Raw genomic sequence first — 12,804 nt, 5'->3', positions numbered from 1 at the left:
TGAGCATGAAATAAAAGTAACATTAATCTTAGAAACCTTCATCATTGGTCATTGGCGCGGCGTGAAAATCCATCTCTACCACTCTCTGTTATCTTTTGCACTGACGTAACCTCCTGGCTCTGACCCTCGGTGTGTAAGACCATTCTGCTACTTCCCTGTCTAGACTCTGGTGACATCTAGTGGGCAGTTGCCACATTACACCTAGGAGCTCTATATCTTTCCTGTGTACCTGCGCCCCCTGGTGGTAGCATTGCAATATCATTTTATTATAGTTTTTTATTTTCTTCACATTTTGTATCTTAGGTTTTCCAATTCAAGTTGTATTAATCCACAAACTATAAGATGAGACATGTTCAAATGTATATATACACATCCTCTCATATATTCACATATATTCACATATTTTTTTATATGAGGAATAGCAATTCCCTGATATAGAGTGCTGCCTTGTCTTGTACCAATTACGAGACCACTGTGGCTATATAACTCCCTTGCAACATGAGTGGGTCATTCCATGATGAATTACACTTGATAGCCTTCAAAACTGTTTTCCATGCATGGGCTTCCATAGCCTGAGCTATGTGATGTCACCCACTCGCTCTCCCTGCTCCACGTGCCTGGTTATGTTGTACACCTTTGGCCGAGGCTCCTGGTAACCAGTGCTCACCGCTGCAGCACGAGTCTGCCTGCAGCTCCCAGCGCTGAGCAGCCATAGTCTCAGCTGTCCATCCTGCAAGCAGACTGAGACTTTCCCTCACGCTCCAGAACAAGGCAAGTGGCACCTAGCTGACTATTATATTGTGTGGACATACGCTGTCTTGAGCTCCAATCTCTACTAATATTTAGGACTATTCTCAACCCAATTCTTTATTCCTTCCCTCACTAGAGCTGTTTTGAGCACAGCACATTTTGACGAATCTGATGAGCATTGCATCCATGCAATGCATCTATCAATTGATCTATTAGGCAAGTTGCTATTTAAGATACCTGGCTCGGATTGCTAAAGAGAAAGGTACCTTGCAATCAATTTTATACCCTTTAATGTGCTTTATCATTTTGGAGCCTGTGTCCTCATTAACCTATATCAATCTATATGAACCTTATTTAAGTCGGGTGGAACTGTTATAACCTTCACCTTCTTCAGGCAGGTCCTGTTCTATCTATTCACAATACAGTCAAAAGTTTTTTTTAGTCTATCCCCTCTTGGATTAAGAAGTTTATATTCACATGCAGTATTTAGTATATATTTTTTCTCCTCTCTTTGACAGATCCAAAAATGGTCCCTGTGTGCTCCTAGCGGCTCTACACTTGGAGCGTTGGTGATTTTTTATTCTTGATATGTAAATCTTTAATTGCAGTAAATATGTAAAATTTAGACGACGGCTGTTTCGCACCTTGTGTGCTTCTACGATTCCAGTAGAACAACACAATGTGCGAAATGGTCGTCGTCCTTGGGGGGCCTGCACCCGGCTCTCTGTTCCCCGCTATTTTACCTGCACGCTATATGGAATAAAAGCACTTTCTGGATCTTGGATGGTGTATGCCGTGGTTTTCTACTTTATGGACTTCTGTTCTGGATATCTCCTCTTCTCGTCCACGTGCACCCATTACCATTTCTTCTAAAAGGAGGACTGAGGCTGTTCTAAGGTCTTTGGAGTAAGGTATTGCACAGTTTAGTGGGGAACCGTTTCTGTTTATTACATCAAATATGTAAAATTTAGCATTAGGTCAGAAGGCAAGTCCCTTGCACAGCACAGATATATCCACTGGGGAAATTATTTCATATTATTATGTTTGCCTTTATTAAAATGTTCACAATTGCCTTTGTAGGTGGAATAATGTAGATAATGTTTACGCTTGGAAGTCTTCCCGAGTTGGGTAGACAAAGAAGATGAAGAAGTATCAAAATCGTAACTAACATCACTGATAATATAGAGGGTACTCAACTTTTGTTGGTTTCATGAGTTGGCCGTTTACTCCATCCGTAAATATTTTTAAGTGAAAAGTCCCTTTCGTCTATGGCAAATTTAATTGTTTGAGTACCATGGACAGTTTTTACCTGAATATTCAGTTGTTTATCCATTTGCAGTTTGATAAAATGGAGATTGTCAGAGGATAACTGAGATTTAACAGAGGTATAAACTGCATCCACCACTAACTCCGTAGATATAAAAAGACTACCATTATGCTTCGCAATTGATCTGGCGTCCTCCTTTACTGTGCTCTTTCCCTCTCCATTGAGCCACAGTCAGGTTCAGTTGCTGTCCTGGTTCTGAACACTTTGTCTCTGTGTGGACACTTTGTGTGTTCATTGCCTTTCTGCCAACAAGTGTTTCCTATCCTGTAATTTAGCCTGCCCCATCTACCGGCGGTTAAAGCTTCCCCCGGCTTCCATTTCCCATTGGTGATATTTCTGAAGTAGACCCTGCTTGGAACTATAGCCTGTTAGTCTTGTGTTATAACTTTTGGTCTACGTTATTTTACTCTGCACCTTCCACCGGATTCTGAAGGATGTAGATGGAAACCCTGATGGCTGTGGAAGCAAAGGTCAGAGTGGGCATCGAATTCATCCAGTTAGGGTTATTCCAGTTTGCGCAGGGGCCTTTAGGGACTGCACAGCTGGGACTTCTAGTCTGTACAGGTAAGGTGTAGTACTTTTAAATAAGACCTTATTTTACATTATTTACTGCGTGCGCATAACAACTTCCCATCGCTCCTAAATCAACACTGATAACTCTTTGACAATAAAGCACACAAGTACAGTGCCTACAAGTAGTATTCAACCCCCTGCAGATTTAGCAGGTTTTATAAGATGCAAATAAGTTAGAGCCTGCAAACTTCTATCTTGGCCCACTCCTCCATGCAGATCTTCTCCAAGTTATCTAGGTTCTTTGGGTGTCTCATGTGGACTTTAATCTTGAGCTCCTTCCACAAGTTTTCAATTGGGTTAAGGTCAGGAGACTGACTAGGCCACTGCAACACCTTGATTGTTTCCCTCTTGAACCAGGCCTTGGTTTTCTTGGCTGTGTGCTTTGGGTTGTTGTCTTGTTGGAAGATGAAATGACGACCCATCTTAAGATCCTTGATGGAGGAGCGGAGGTTCTTGGCCAAAATCTCCAGGTAGGCCGTGCTATCCATCTTCCCATGGATGCGGACCAGATGGCCAGGCCCCTTGGCTGAGAAACAGCCCCACAGCATGATGCTGCCACCACCATGCTTGACTGTAGGGATGGTATTCTTGGGGTCGTATGCAGTGCCATCCTGTCTCCAAACGTCACGTGTGTGGTTGGCACCAAAGATCTCGATCTTGGTCTCATCAGACCAGAGAACCTTGAACCAGTCTGTCTCAGAGTCCTCCAAGTGATCATGAGCAAACTGTAGACGAGCCTTGACATGACGCTTTGAAAGTAATGGTACCTTACGGGCTCGTCTGGAACGGAGACCATTGCGGTAGAGTACGTTACTTATGGTATTGACTGAAACCAATGTCCCCACTGCCATGAGATCTTCCCGGAGCGCCTTCCTTGTTGTCCTTGGGTTAACCTTGACTCTTCGGACAAGCCTGGCCTCGGCACGGGAGGAAACTTTCAAAGGCTGTCCAGGCCGTGGAAGGCTAACAGAAGTTCCATAAGCCTTCCACTTCCGGATGATGCTCCCAACAGTGGAGACAGGTAGGCCCAACTCCTTGGAAAGGGTTTTGTACCCCTTGCCAGCCTTGTGACCCTCCACGATCTTGTCTCTACTGGCCTTGGAATGCTCCTTTGTCTTTCTAATGTTGACCATGTATGAGTGCTGTTCACAAGTTTGGGGAGGGTCTTAATTAGAAAAGGCTGGAAAAAGAGATAATTAATCCAAACATGTGAAGCTCATTGTTCTTTGTGCCTGAAATACTTCTTAATATTTTAGGGGAACCAAACAGAATTCTGGTGGTTTGAGGGGTTGAATAATAAATGACCCTCTGAATAAACTTTTCTCAATTTAAAAAAAAAAATAAAAAAGAAATAACATTTTTTTTTGCTGCATTTCACACTTCCAGGCTGATCTACAGTCCAAATGTCACAATGCCAAGTTAATTCCGAATGTGTAAACCTGCTAAATCTGCAGGGGGTTGAATACTACTTGTAGGCACTGTAGCTATGACCCACCAAGAAAATCATATTATTCAAGTTCAATATTACTTATCTTTATTTCACTGTTGATTACAAATAGCCAGAAGTCTCATGAAAACATATTATCTCATAAATTATACCATTATGTTATGGTACTATTTTCATTTCATACAATTATCATTCCAAGAATAGTTTCCTAAAATAAAGGCGCAAAAATAACCAATTAAGCAGAAGATTTTAATCTCTGTTATAAGAAAACAGGGATCCGATTGCCATGAAGGACTATTATGAAACTAGAAGAATTTTGGAATTTTTAACTTTAATGTAATTGCAAAATTTGAGGATTTTGAAGCCATCTTAGAAAACAAATATACAGCTTAAAGGAGTTGAATCATAAAAGCAGTTGGCTATCCAACAAATTGCTGAACATTGTCTATGAGACACATTCTAACAGAAAATGGAGTGATAGTGATTTCAGTATATCAGATCACCGCTCAACTCAAATAGGGCACTTCAGAGTTCAGTGCATGAGATCTATGGGACTTCTAGTGTTCCGACCAAAAGATCACCAAGATTCCACCAATTTTGTGGATACGCGATAATTTGATTTTATGGTCCAGCCCCTTCAATATTTTTAGTTTCTACTCAAACCTACTTATCTTTGTGAGCTACAACAAATATGACGCCCTTATGGTCAACAAGATCACTTTTAACCGTTCTCTTCATAACCTCACAGCGGTCAATAACAAAACCTTCTCCAACCAGAGCTTTCTTGACAAAATCTTCATTATAAGTGACAAGATGCATATTATCTTTCCCAACTATGAAAAATGTTGCATCTAAACACCCTATTAATATAATGTGTCCTCCAGGTTTAAGTAACCTTGAGAACTTCCTGAGATATCTCACATAACCCTCTTGGTCTTTGCTAATAACATCCAGGAGCCAAGCGCTGATGATACAATCTGCAGGTGGTATGACCATCGGATCCATCATATTTTCTTTCTTCAGGTTACATTTCACAACATGTTGAAGGGCTGTTCTCATTTTTTCTTCTTTTTCCTTAAACTTTTCACTGCAAGAAAATTTTTTTGAAAAGTCATCATCCCATTGTCCCAATCAAAAGATTGCAGAACAACTTAAATGCAACCGAGGCCATTATACTTAGGGGTACTTTGCACGCTGCGACATCGCAAGCCGATGCTGCGATGCCGAGCGCGATAGTCCCCGCCTCCGTCGCAGCTGCGATACCCTTGTGATAGCTGCCGTAGCGAACATTATCGCTACAGCAGCTTCACATGGACTCACCCGCCCTGCGACGTCGCTCTGGCTGGCGACCCTCCTCCTTATTAAGGGGGCGGGTCGTGTGGCGTCACAGCGACGTCACACGGCAGGCGGCCAATAGGAGCGGAGGGACGGAGATGAGCGGGATCTAAACATCCCGCCCACCTCCTTCCTTCCGCATATCCTACGGAAGCCGCGGTGACGCCGGTAGGAGATGTTCCTCGCTCCTGCGACTTCACACACAGCGATGTGTGCTGCAGCAGGAGCGAGGAACAACATCGGACCGTCGCGTCAGCGTAATTATAGATTACGCCGACGCTGCACCGATGATACGATTACGACGCTTTTGCGCTCGTTAATTGTATCATCTAGGCTTTACACACTACGATGTCGCATGCGATGCCGGAAGTGCGTCATTTTCAATTTGACCCCACCGACATCGCACCTGCGATGTCGTAGTGTGCAAAGCCCGCCTAAGACCCCGATTAAAGATATTCCACCAGAATTACTTGTATGCAGCCAAGGATTGTGTACTATGTTTCTTACAATTGTAGCCACTACTTTTGAGGACCTTATGAATCAGTAGAATGATCTTTGTGGGCAAAAATGCTATTTAATATTGAATAGTCTAGCATTGGAACAATAGAATATGTGCATGGCACAGAATCTCACCTCTGGCATAAATTAGTACACCATGGTATGGAATCAATCAGTGGAATAGAAGAAAAGAGTTGTCATGCCGCACTGCTGAATGGATTCAGGAGAGCAATTGATATGCTCAGCAGATTTTATTGTTCATAGTTTAACTAGTTTCGGAGGTAGAATGATCCTTCTTCAGGAACCTTCCTGATAAAGGAGCATGCTAGCTCCGAAATGCATTGACTATGAACAATAAAATCTGATAATCATTTCGATTGCTCTCCTGAATCTATTCAACAGTGCGGCATGACAACCCAGTTCTTCTATTCCACTGATTGACGGTTTAACTTGTGGGTCTGCAGCAGTCGGTTTTTCACGCTAACCAATGTACTACAAGAGTTGTGACTTGCACAACTTGCCCAGGTGAGTGATTCCCTACTGTTTCCAACCAGAATAAGATGCCAGGTTGCACCTTTTGTCTTTTCAGCTTCATTGGTTTAATACACCGTGGTATGGGGCAGACTGTTCATCACTCACTTGTAACTTGTGCCGTGAAGAATTGTGAATGGAGCTTTATCCAGTGGCTGACAGAAGAAGCAGGATAAGAAAAGGGGGTTGTATATATGAAAAGTCAAAGGTGGTGAGAGCAGGTCAGGAAAGTGTCTTCTCAGATTCAAGGAATAAAATCTATCAAGGCTCAGGGTATGTTCTCATGGGGAGTATACACAGCAAATCATTGGCCTGGATTTTCCCAACAAAATACAGAAGCATCATTGAAGATGAGATTTTACTCAAGCGTATGCAATTGGGGGAAGCACCAGTCAATAGGATTGTTGGGTTATCATAAGTTATCACCTATTCATAGAATAAGTAATATCGAATTGATCATTGGAAAGTCTGATGGCTGGGACAAGGACCAATCAGAAGAGAGGGAATTTTCATTCTCATTAAAAGTTGAGCAACAGGTCAGATGTCCATCCGCCACTCAATCTATTCTCTATGGGTCTACTGAAAAAATAACAGTGTAGTGCTCAGCAGCCCAAAGGGAATGATTGGAGCCTGTGCACTGCCCCTCCATTCTAATCAGGAGAGATGAGCAAACTTGAGATTTGGTTTTCAAACCAAACACCTAATTTAAAAAACAATGCTTTATGTGTGAACAAAACTCATGCGAGCAATGTTGTTCTCAGATACGCTTGGTGCTCAACCCAGTATGGGCCACATGCAGTGTTTGAACGGCACACAATGTGGGTAACAACAGCGTTATCGGTTGTAGTATGCAACAAAAAAAGTTTGAAAAAGCCCCCCCCCCGAGGTGATCTGTTTATCGCTGGCTGTACGTGGGCAGAGACTCAAACTGCCAATCAGTGACTTGCTTCTGGATTCCAATCCGGATCGAGCCTCATGGGGCTAGACTCGTTTGCCGTCAGAGAACCGAACCTCCGTAGGTTTACTCATCTCTACTAGTCAGGAGAAAAGTGCCCCATTCTGATGATTAGTGAAGATCCCAGCCGTTGGACCTGCACTGATCAATATGTTATCACCTATTCTTTGGTTAGCTGATCACTTGTTTTCACCAGAAAATTCCTTTAAATTTGGACCTCTGGCAGCAAGCAATGCTACAATCTGCCCTGTCTACACAGTAGATCTGCCTCATATCTTTTTCATCTCACCTTTCTTCTTCAGCGTCAGCATGAAGTTTTACAGCATGGCCCCAATGAAAGGCTCCTGTACGTGCGTCCACCCATCTCTTCAGCTCCATGATGCATCTGTCTCTGACTTTCAGCACTATGATGTTCTTGAAATAATCACAGGCCGCATATAATTGATGAACCAGGGAACCATTACTGAGGTCAATCAAGACGTCTCCTTTAATATGACCTGCAGAAAAAATTAAGTATTCAAATTCTCATACAGTCATGGCCAAAAGTTTTCGTACCCTTCAAATTGTTCCCAAAAATGAAGTATTTCACCCAGATAATTATTGGAATTACAAATGTTTTGTTATCCACTCATTTATTTATTTTTTGTGTATTGGAACAACAACAAAAAAACTGTGAAAAAAAGGCAAATTGGATATAAATTCACAGAAAACTCCAAAAATGAACCGGATAAAATTGTTGGCACTCTCAACTCAATATTTAGTTGCAAACGTTTTGGAATAAATACCTGCAATCAATCGCTTTCTATAACCGTTCACAAGCTTCTTCCTCCTCTCACTTGGACTCTTCTTTATAAACTGCTCCAGGTCTCTCATATTTGAAGGCAACAGCAATTTTAAGATCTCTCAACACGTGTCAATGGGATTTAGATTCGGACTCTTTGCTGCCACTTCAGAACTCTCCAGTGCTTTGTTTCCATCCATGTCTAGGGCTTCTTCAAGTATTTGGGGTCATTGTCCTGCTGGAAGACCTATGACCTGGGACTATACCAAGCTTTCTGACACTGAGTTCTACATTGCCACCCAAATCCTTTGGTAATCTTCACATTTCATAATGCCCTCCACACAGTCAGGGCCCCCAGTGCCAGAGGCAGAAAAACAACCCCAAAACATCTCTGACCTCCACCATGTGTGACTGTAGTTCCTGTGTTCTTTTCTTTGTCCACCTCATTCTGTTTTTGGTAACACCACCCCCCACACTCATAAAGACCTTCAACGTACGTTTCGTAAATCTTACTGGTGCCACATAAATTAACCAGCTTCCACAGCGAGATGACATTGGAGGTCTTTATGAGTGTGGGTAGTGGTGTTTATCCATTCAATATACACTGCTTTATTCTGGTTTTTATCACCTTCAATAGGAATTGGACTATTAACATTGGTGTATTTACACTCATGATTGTCAACAGATTGTCATTTACCTTCATTTAGTCTGTGCTATTGTTGGTTGGTACACTCTAGAATTTTTCCTTAGAGTATATGTGAAAAATATAGGATACACTAATAGCTTACTTTACTCTCCCCCACCGTTTCATGCCACCACTATGAACTATACATGTTCACTGTCCATCTGTTTTAATTATGTCTGACTACTTTTTGAAAATAATATTGCTATTGTGACTGAAACTTGATTGATGTACTTCATTAATAATTTTTTGTATGTTTATAACTCCCTGTTCTCCTGTTTTTTGCTGTTGATATGGAGTTTATGCCTATATCCCCTCAGCCCATATAGATATGGGCTTTTTGGGTTCAATAATGATGGTATCATTGGGATTTTGGCTGATAAACATTAGTTTTTTCCTCTGCTTTTTCAAAGACCCTAACTTTTTTTTTTATGAGGGCTTGTTATATATAACTACTGACTACGTCTCCGAATTTCTAAGCAAAAAATGTTATATTTTTTTTGTGAAAATGAGAAATGGTCAAAATAACAAAAACAATGCACAGAATGCACAGTGCTTTCAGACACCTCAAATAATGCAAATTAAACAAGTTCATAATCATTTAGAACAATACTAATAATGTTTTACCTCAGTAAGAGTTCAGAAATCAATATTTTGTGGAAGAGCATATACAGCATGGGAGGATTAGAGCTAACCAAAAGTATGTGGTAAAAAGACTTAGGTATACTAATAGATCACAGACTGAACATGAGTCAACAGTGTGACGCAGCAGCAAAAAAGGCAAACACCATTCTAGGATGTATTAACAGAAGCATACAGTCTAGATCACGTGAAGTCATTATCCCCTTTACTCCTCTTTGGTCAGACCTCATCTGGAATACTGTGTCCAGTTCTGGGCACCACATTTTAAAAAAGACATCAACAAACTGGAGCAAGTTCAGAGAAGAGTGACCAGAATGGTGACTGGACTGCAAACCATGTCCTATGAAGAACGGTTACAGGAATTAAGATTGTTTAGCTTGCAAAAGAGAAGACTGAGAGGAGACATAATAGCTGTCTTCAAATATCTTAAAGGCTGTCACACTGTAGAGGGATCAGTTTTATTCTCATTTTCACAAGGAAAGACTAGAAGCAGTGGGATGAAACTGATGGGGAGGAGACACAGATTAGATATTAGAAAAAAGTTTTTGACAGTGAGGGTGATCAATGAGTGGAAGGGGCTGCCACGAGAGGTTGTGAGTTCTCCTTCAATGGAAGTCTTTAAAAAGAGGTTGGACGGACATCTGTCTGGGATGATTTAGTGAATACTGCTTTGAGCAGGGGGTTGGACTAGATGACCCAGGAGGTCCATTCCAACTCTAATATTCTATGATTCTATGGAATAACCATGATTTTTAATCTTAGCTTTCATGCGTCTTGGCAAGCTTTCCACCAGTCTTTCGCACTGCTTTTGAGTGACCTTATGCCACTCCTGCCACAAAAATAGAAGCAGTTCTACTTTGTTTGATGCCTTGTGACTATCCATCTTTCTCTTGATTGCATTCCAGAGGTTTTCAATGGGGTTCAGGTCTGGAGATTGGGCTGGCCATGACAGGGTTTTGATGTGGTGGTCCTTCATCCACACATTGATTGACCTAGATTTGTGGCATGGCACATTGTCCTGCTGGAAAAACCAGTCCTCAGAGTTGAGGAACATTGCCTTAATGGAAGGAAACTACTGTTTTTCCAGGATAACCTTGTATGCGGCTTGATTCATACGTCCTTCACAAAGATGTTTGTTGAACTTTCTTTACCTAATTTTCAGCTTTGCTCAACACCTGGTCGTCTAATAGTTAGACGGAGACCTGGAGAGGCGTACAATCCACATTGTATTTCACCCACTGGGAAATTTGGTGGAGAATCGGTAATGATCTGAGGATGCTTCAGCAAGGCTGGAATTTGGGCAGGTTAATCTTTGCGAAGGACGTATGAATCAAGCTTAGTTTAGTTTTACTAAAAGATTTATTGTAATCTTTCTGGAACAGAAGATTATATCAACTCTAGTTTATTAAAACTATTTGGAAAAAGGCAGGACATGAAGCAAAAACTGGTAATTCCATTTGGAATTTAAGAGTTACCTTTTCATCATCCTTAAAAGTCATCAAAGGTTCTGAATATTACATGGAGAAACATTGACTCTACTAAACCCTGAGACTATATATTCATTATATTCAAGGCTTTGCTCTGCTCCTGACCAGGGCAGCATGGTTCCTCCTCTGATCACCTAACTAGAGACTAACTTATTTTACAGTCTCTCCTCCCGCTATGGTAAGCAGGATAATTGTGCTCATTGGTTAGACCCATTGCGATTTTTATGAGATGTATGGAGGTAGACCTGAGGTCCTGTTTCTCCTCCTGAAGACATTAATGGTTTTAATGCAAGTGTGTCATATAACCTCTAGTAGAAAGTATTATGTATAAGATGGATAATGTTATGTAGGCCGTAGTACTAATAGTGGACAAAAAAGGTCATTGTCTCTTCGTTCCTATGTTTAGAATTCCTCTGTGGGTTGTAGGACCCGGAGTGCAGAGAAGACGGGGTAACTATTGAGTCAGCCAGGGGAAGGATTGTTAGAGTTCAGGAAGAGTTGTTCCTGTTTGAGAGGAGTGATGTGTAGCAAAAGCAAAGGAGAAAGGATATGTAGAGAAGGTGAGGGCATAGATCAAGCTCAGAATGCAGAGTGAGCTCTCCAGAGGTGGAACCATGTTAGACAAGACAGGGGACTTCTATGAGGCAAGTTTGTGAATAGTGCGAAAACAGTGGAAACACAGAAGGGGACCTTAGTAAAGAAGGGATGCTCAGCTGAAGAACATGTGCAAAGGGTACCATTTTTAAGAGTGGAAGATATAGAGAGATACCATTGATGTTGTAAATTATTGTTCAGTAAAATTATGGGAAAACAATGAAACATTGAACAATACATACCTTCTGTGAAAGTTTGTCTGAGATTTTCAATGGGAAATTTTAGGAAATCCTCTTCAAAGACCATATCTGGTCTATCTGACACGTAATGCTCCAGAAATTGCCTGGAATCAAAGCCACATTCATGGTAGTGCTTATACTTTCTAGAATCCATCATCCAATATTGTATTACGATCAGAATGACTCTCCATAAACTCAAGGTCTTTATATATCAACTAGAAGGCAAATTAGTAATTGCATTAGGCTATTATTCCTAATGACATCACAAGGTATGTTCATGAGTCAGTCATGGGGTTGTGGTATAATGAACATTTCAGTTCTAATAACAGCTTTAGGGTATGTGCATATATTGAGTATTTGGATGCAGAAATGGTACATAAATTGTCATCCCTTGGCATTAAAAAATAACTGACAAAACACGTATTTTTTACATTTTTTGACCTGCATTTTTTTACATTTTTAGACAACATTAAATGCAATTTGAACATGATAGATATATCGCTAGATAATAAATAAATAGATGATAGATAGGTAGATAAATAGACAGACAGAGATACATAGATTTTATATCCAGCGGATGTATCCTTGCACAACCCCCTGACCTTTTATAAAATTGTACCCTTTAGTACCTGGAATGTGCAGCTTGTTGTCCAGCTTTGTATTAACCTAATAAATAAATTTTAAAAAATTGACATTTGGTCCCCCGCATTTTTGGTAACCAACAAAAGCCAGTGGTTATTGGGCCCTTTCCAGCCTAAAAATACCAGCCTGCAACTGCCCTTGAAGTGGTGCCACACATGAGATGCTCCAATTCTGGCTCTTCGCTTCAGCTCTTCTCGATGTCGTGGTTGTTTTGAATATCATCAAAGATGGTGCTGTTCCCTGGAGTGTTTCTGGGCTCCCTCTGGTGGCTAGTGCTGGTACTGAGTCTGATTCTGCATCTGTCACTCACAGGTGTTGGAG

General features: G+C 41.2%; 1 protein-coding gene across 1 annotated transcript; it reads right to left on the bottom strand.

Moving 5' to 3' along the window:
• Positions 1-4,167: 4,167 nt before the first annotated feature.
• On the bottom strand, positions 4,168-12,007 carry LOC142257139 (nicotinamide N-methyltransferase-like). Its single transcript, XM_075329247.1, has 3 exons — positions 11,845-12,007; positions 7,706-7,913; positions 4,168-5,184 (listed from the first exon to the last, which is right to left on the bottom strand). Exons 1-3 carry the CDS (start codon positions 11,996-11,998, stop codon positions 4,761-4,763), a joined length of 786 nt encoding a protein of 261 aa, XP_075185362.1. The 5' UTR covers positions 11,999-12,007; the 3' UTR covers positions 4,168-4,760.
• Between the last annotated feature and the right edge of the window lie 797 nt (positions 12,008-12,804).

This window comes from Anomaloglossus baeobatrachus, chromosome 11 (assembly GCF_048569485.1).
Source record: "Anomaloglossus baeobatrachus isolate aAnoBae1 chromosome 11, aAnoBae1.hap1, whole genome shotgun sequence".
NCBI classification, from domain to species: domain Eukaryota; kingdom Metazoa; phylum Chordata; class Amphibia; order Anura; family Aromobatidae; genus Anomaloglossus; species Anomaloglossus baeobatrachus.
The sequence above is the reverse complement of the archived record's forward strand: the minus strand, read 5'-3'. Positions and strand labels throughout refer to the sequence as shown.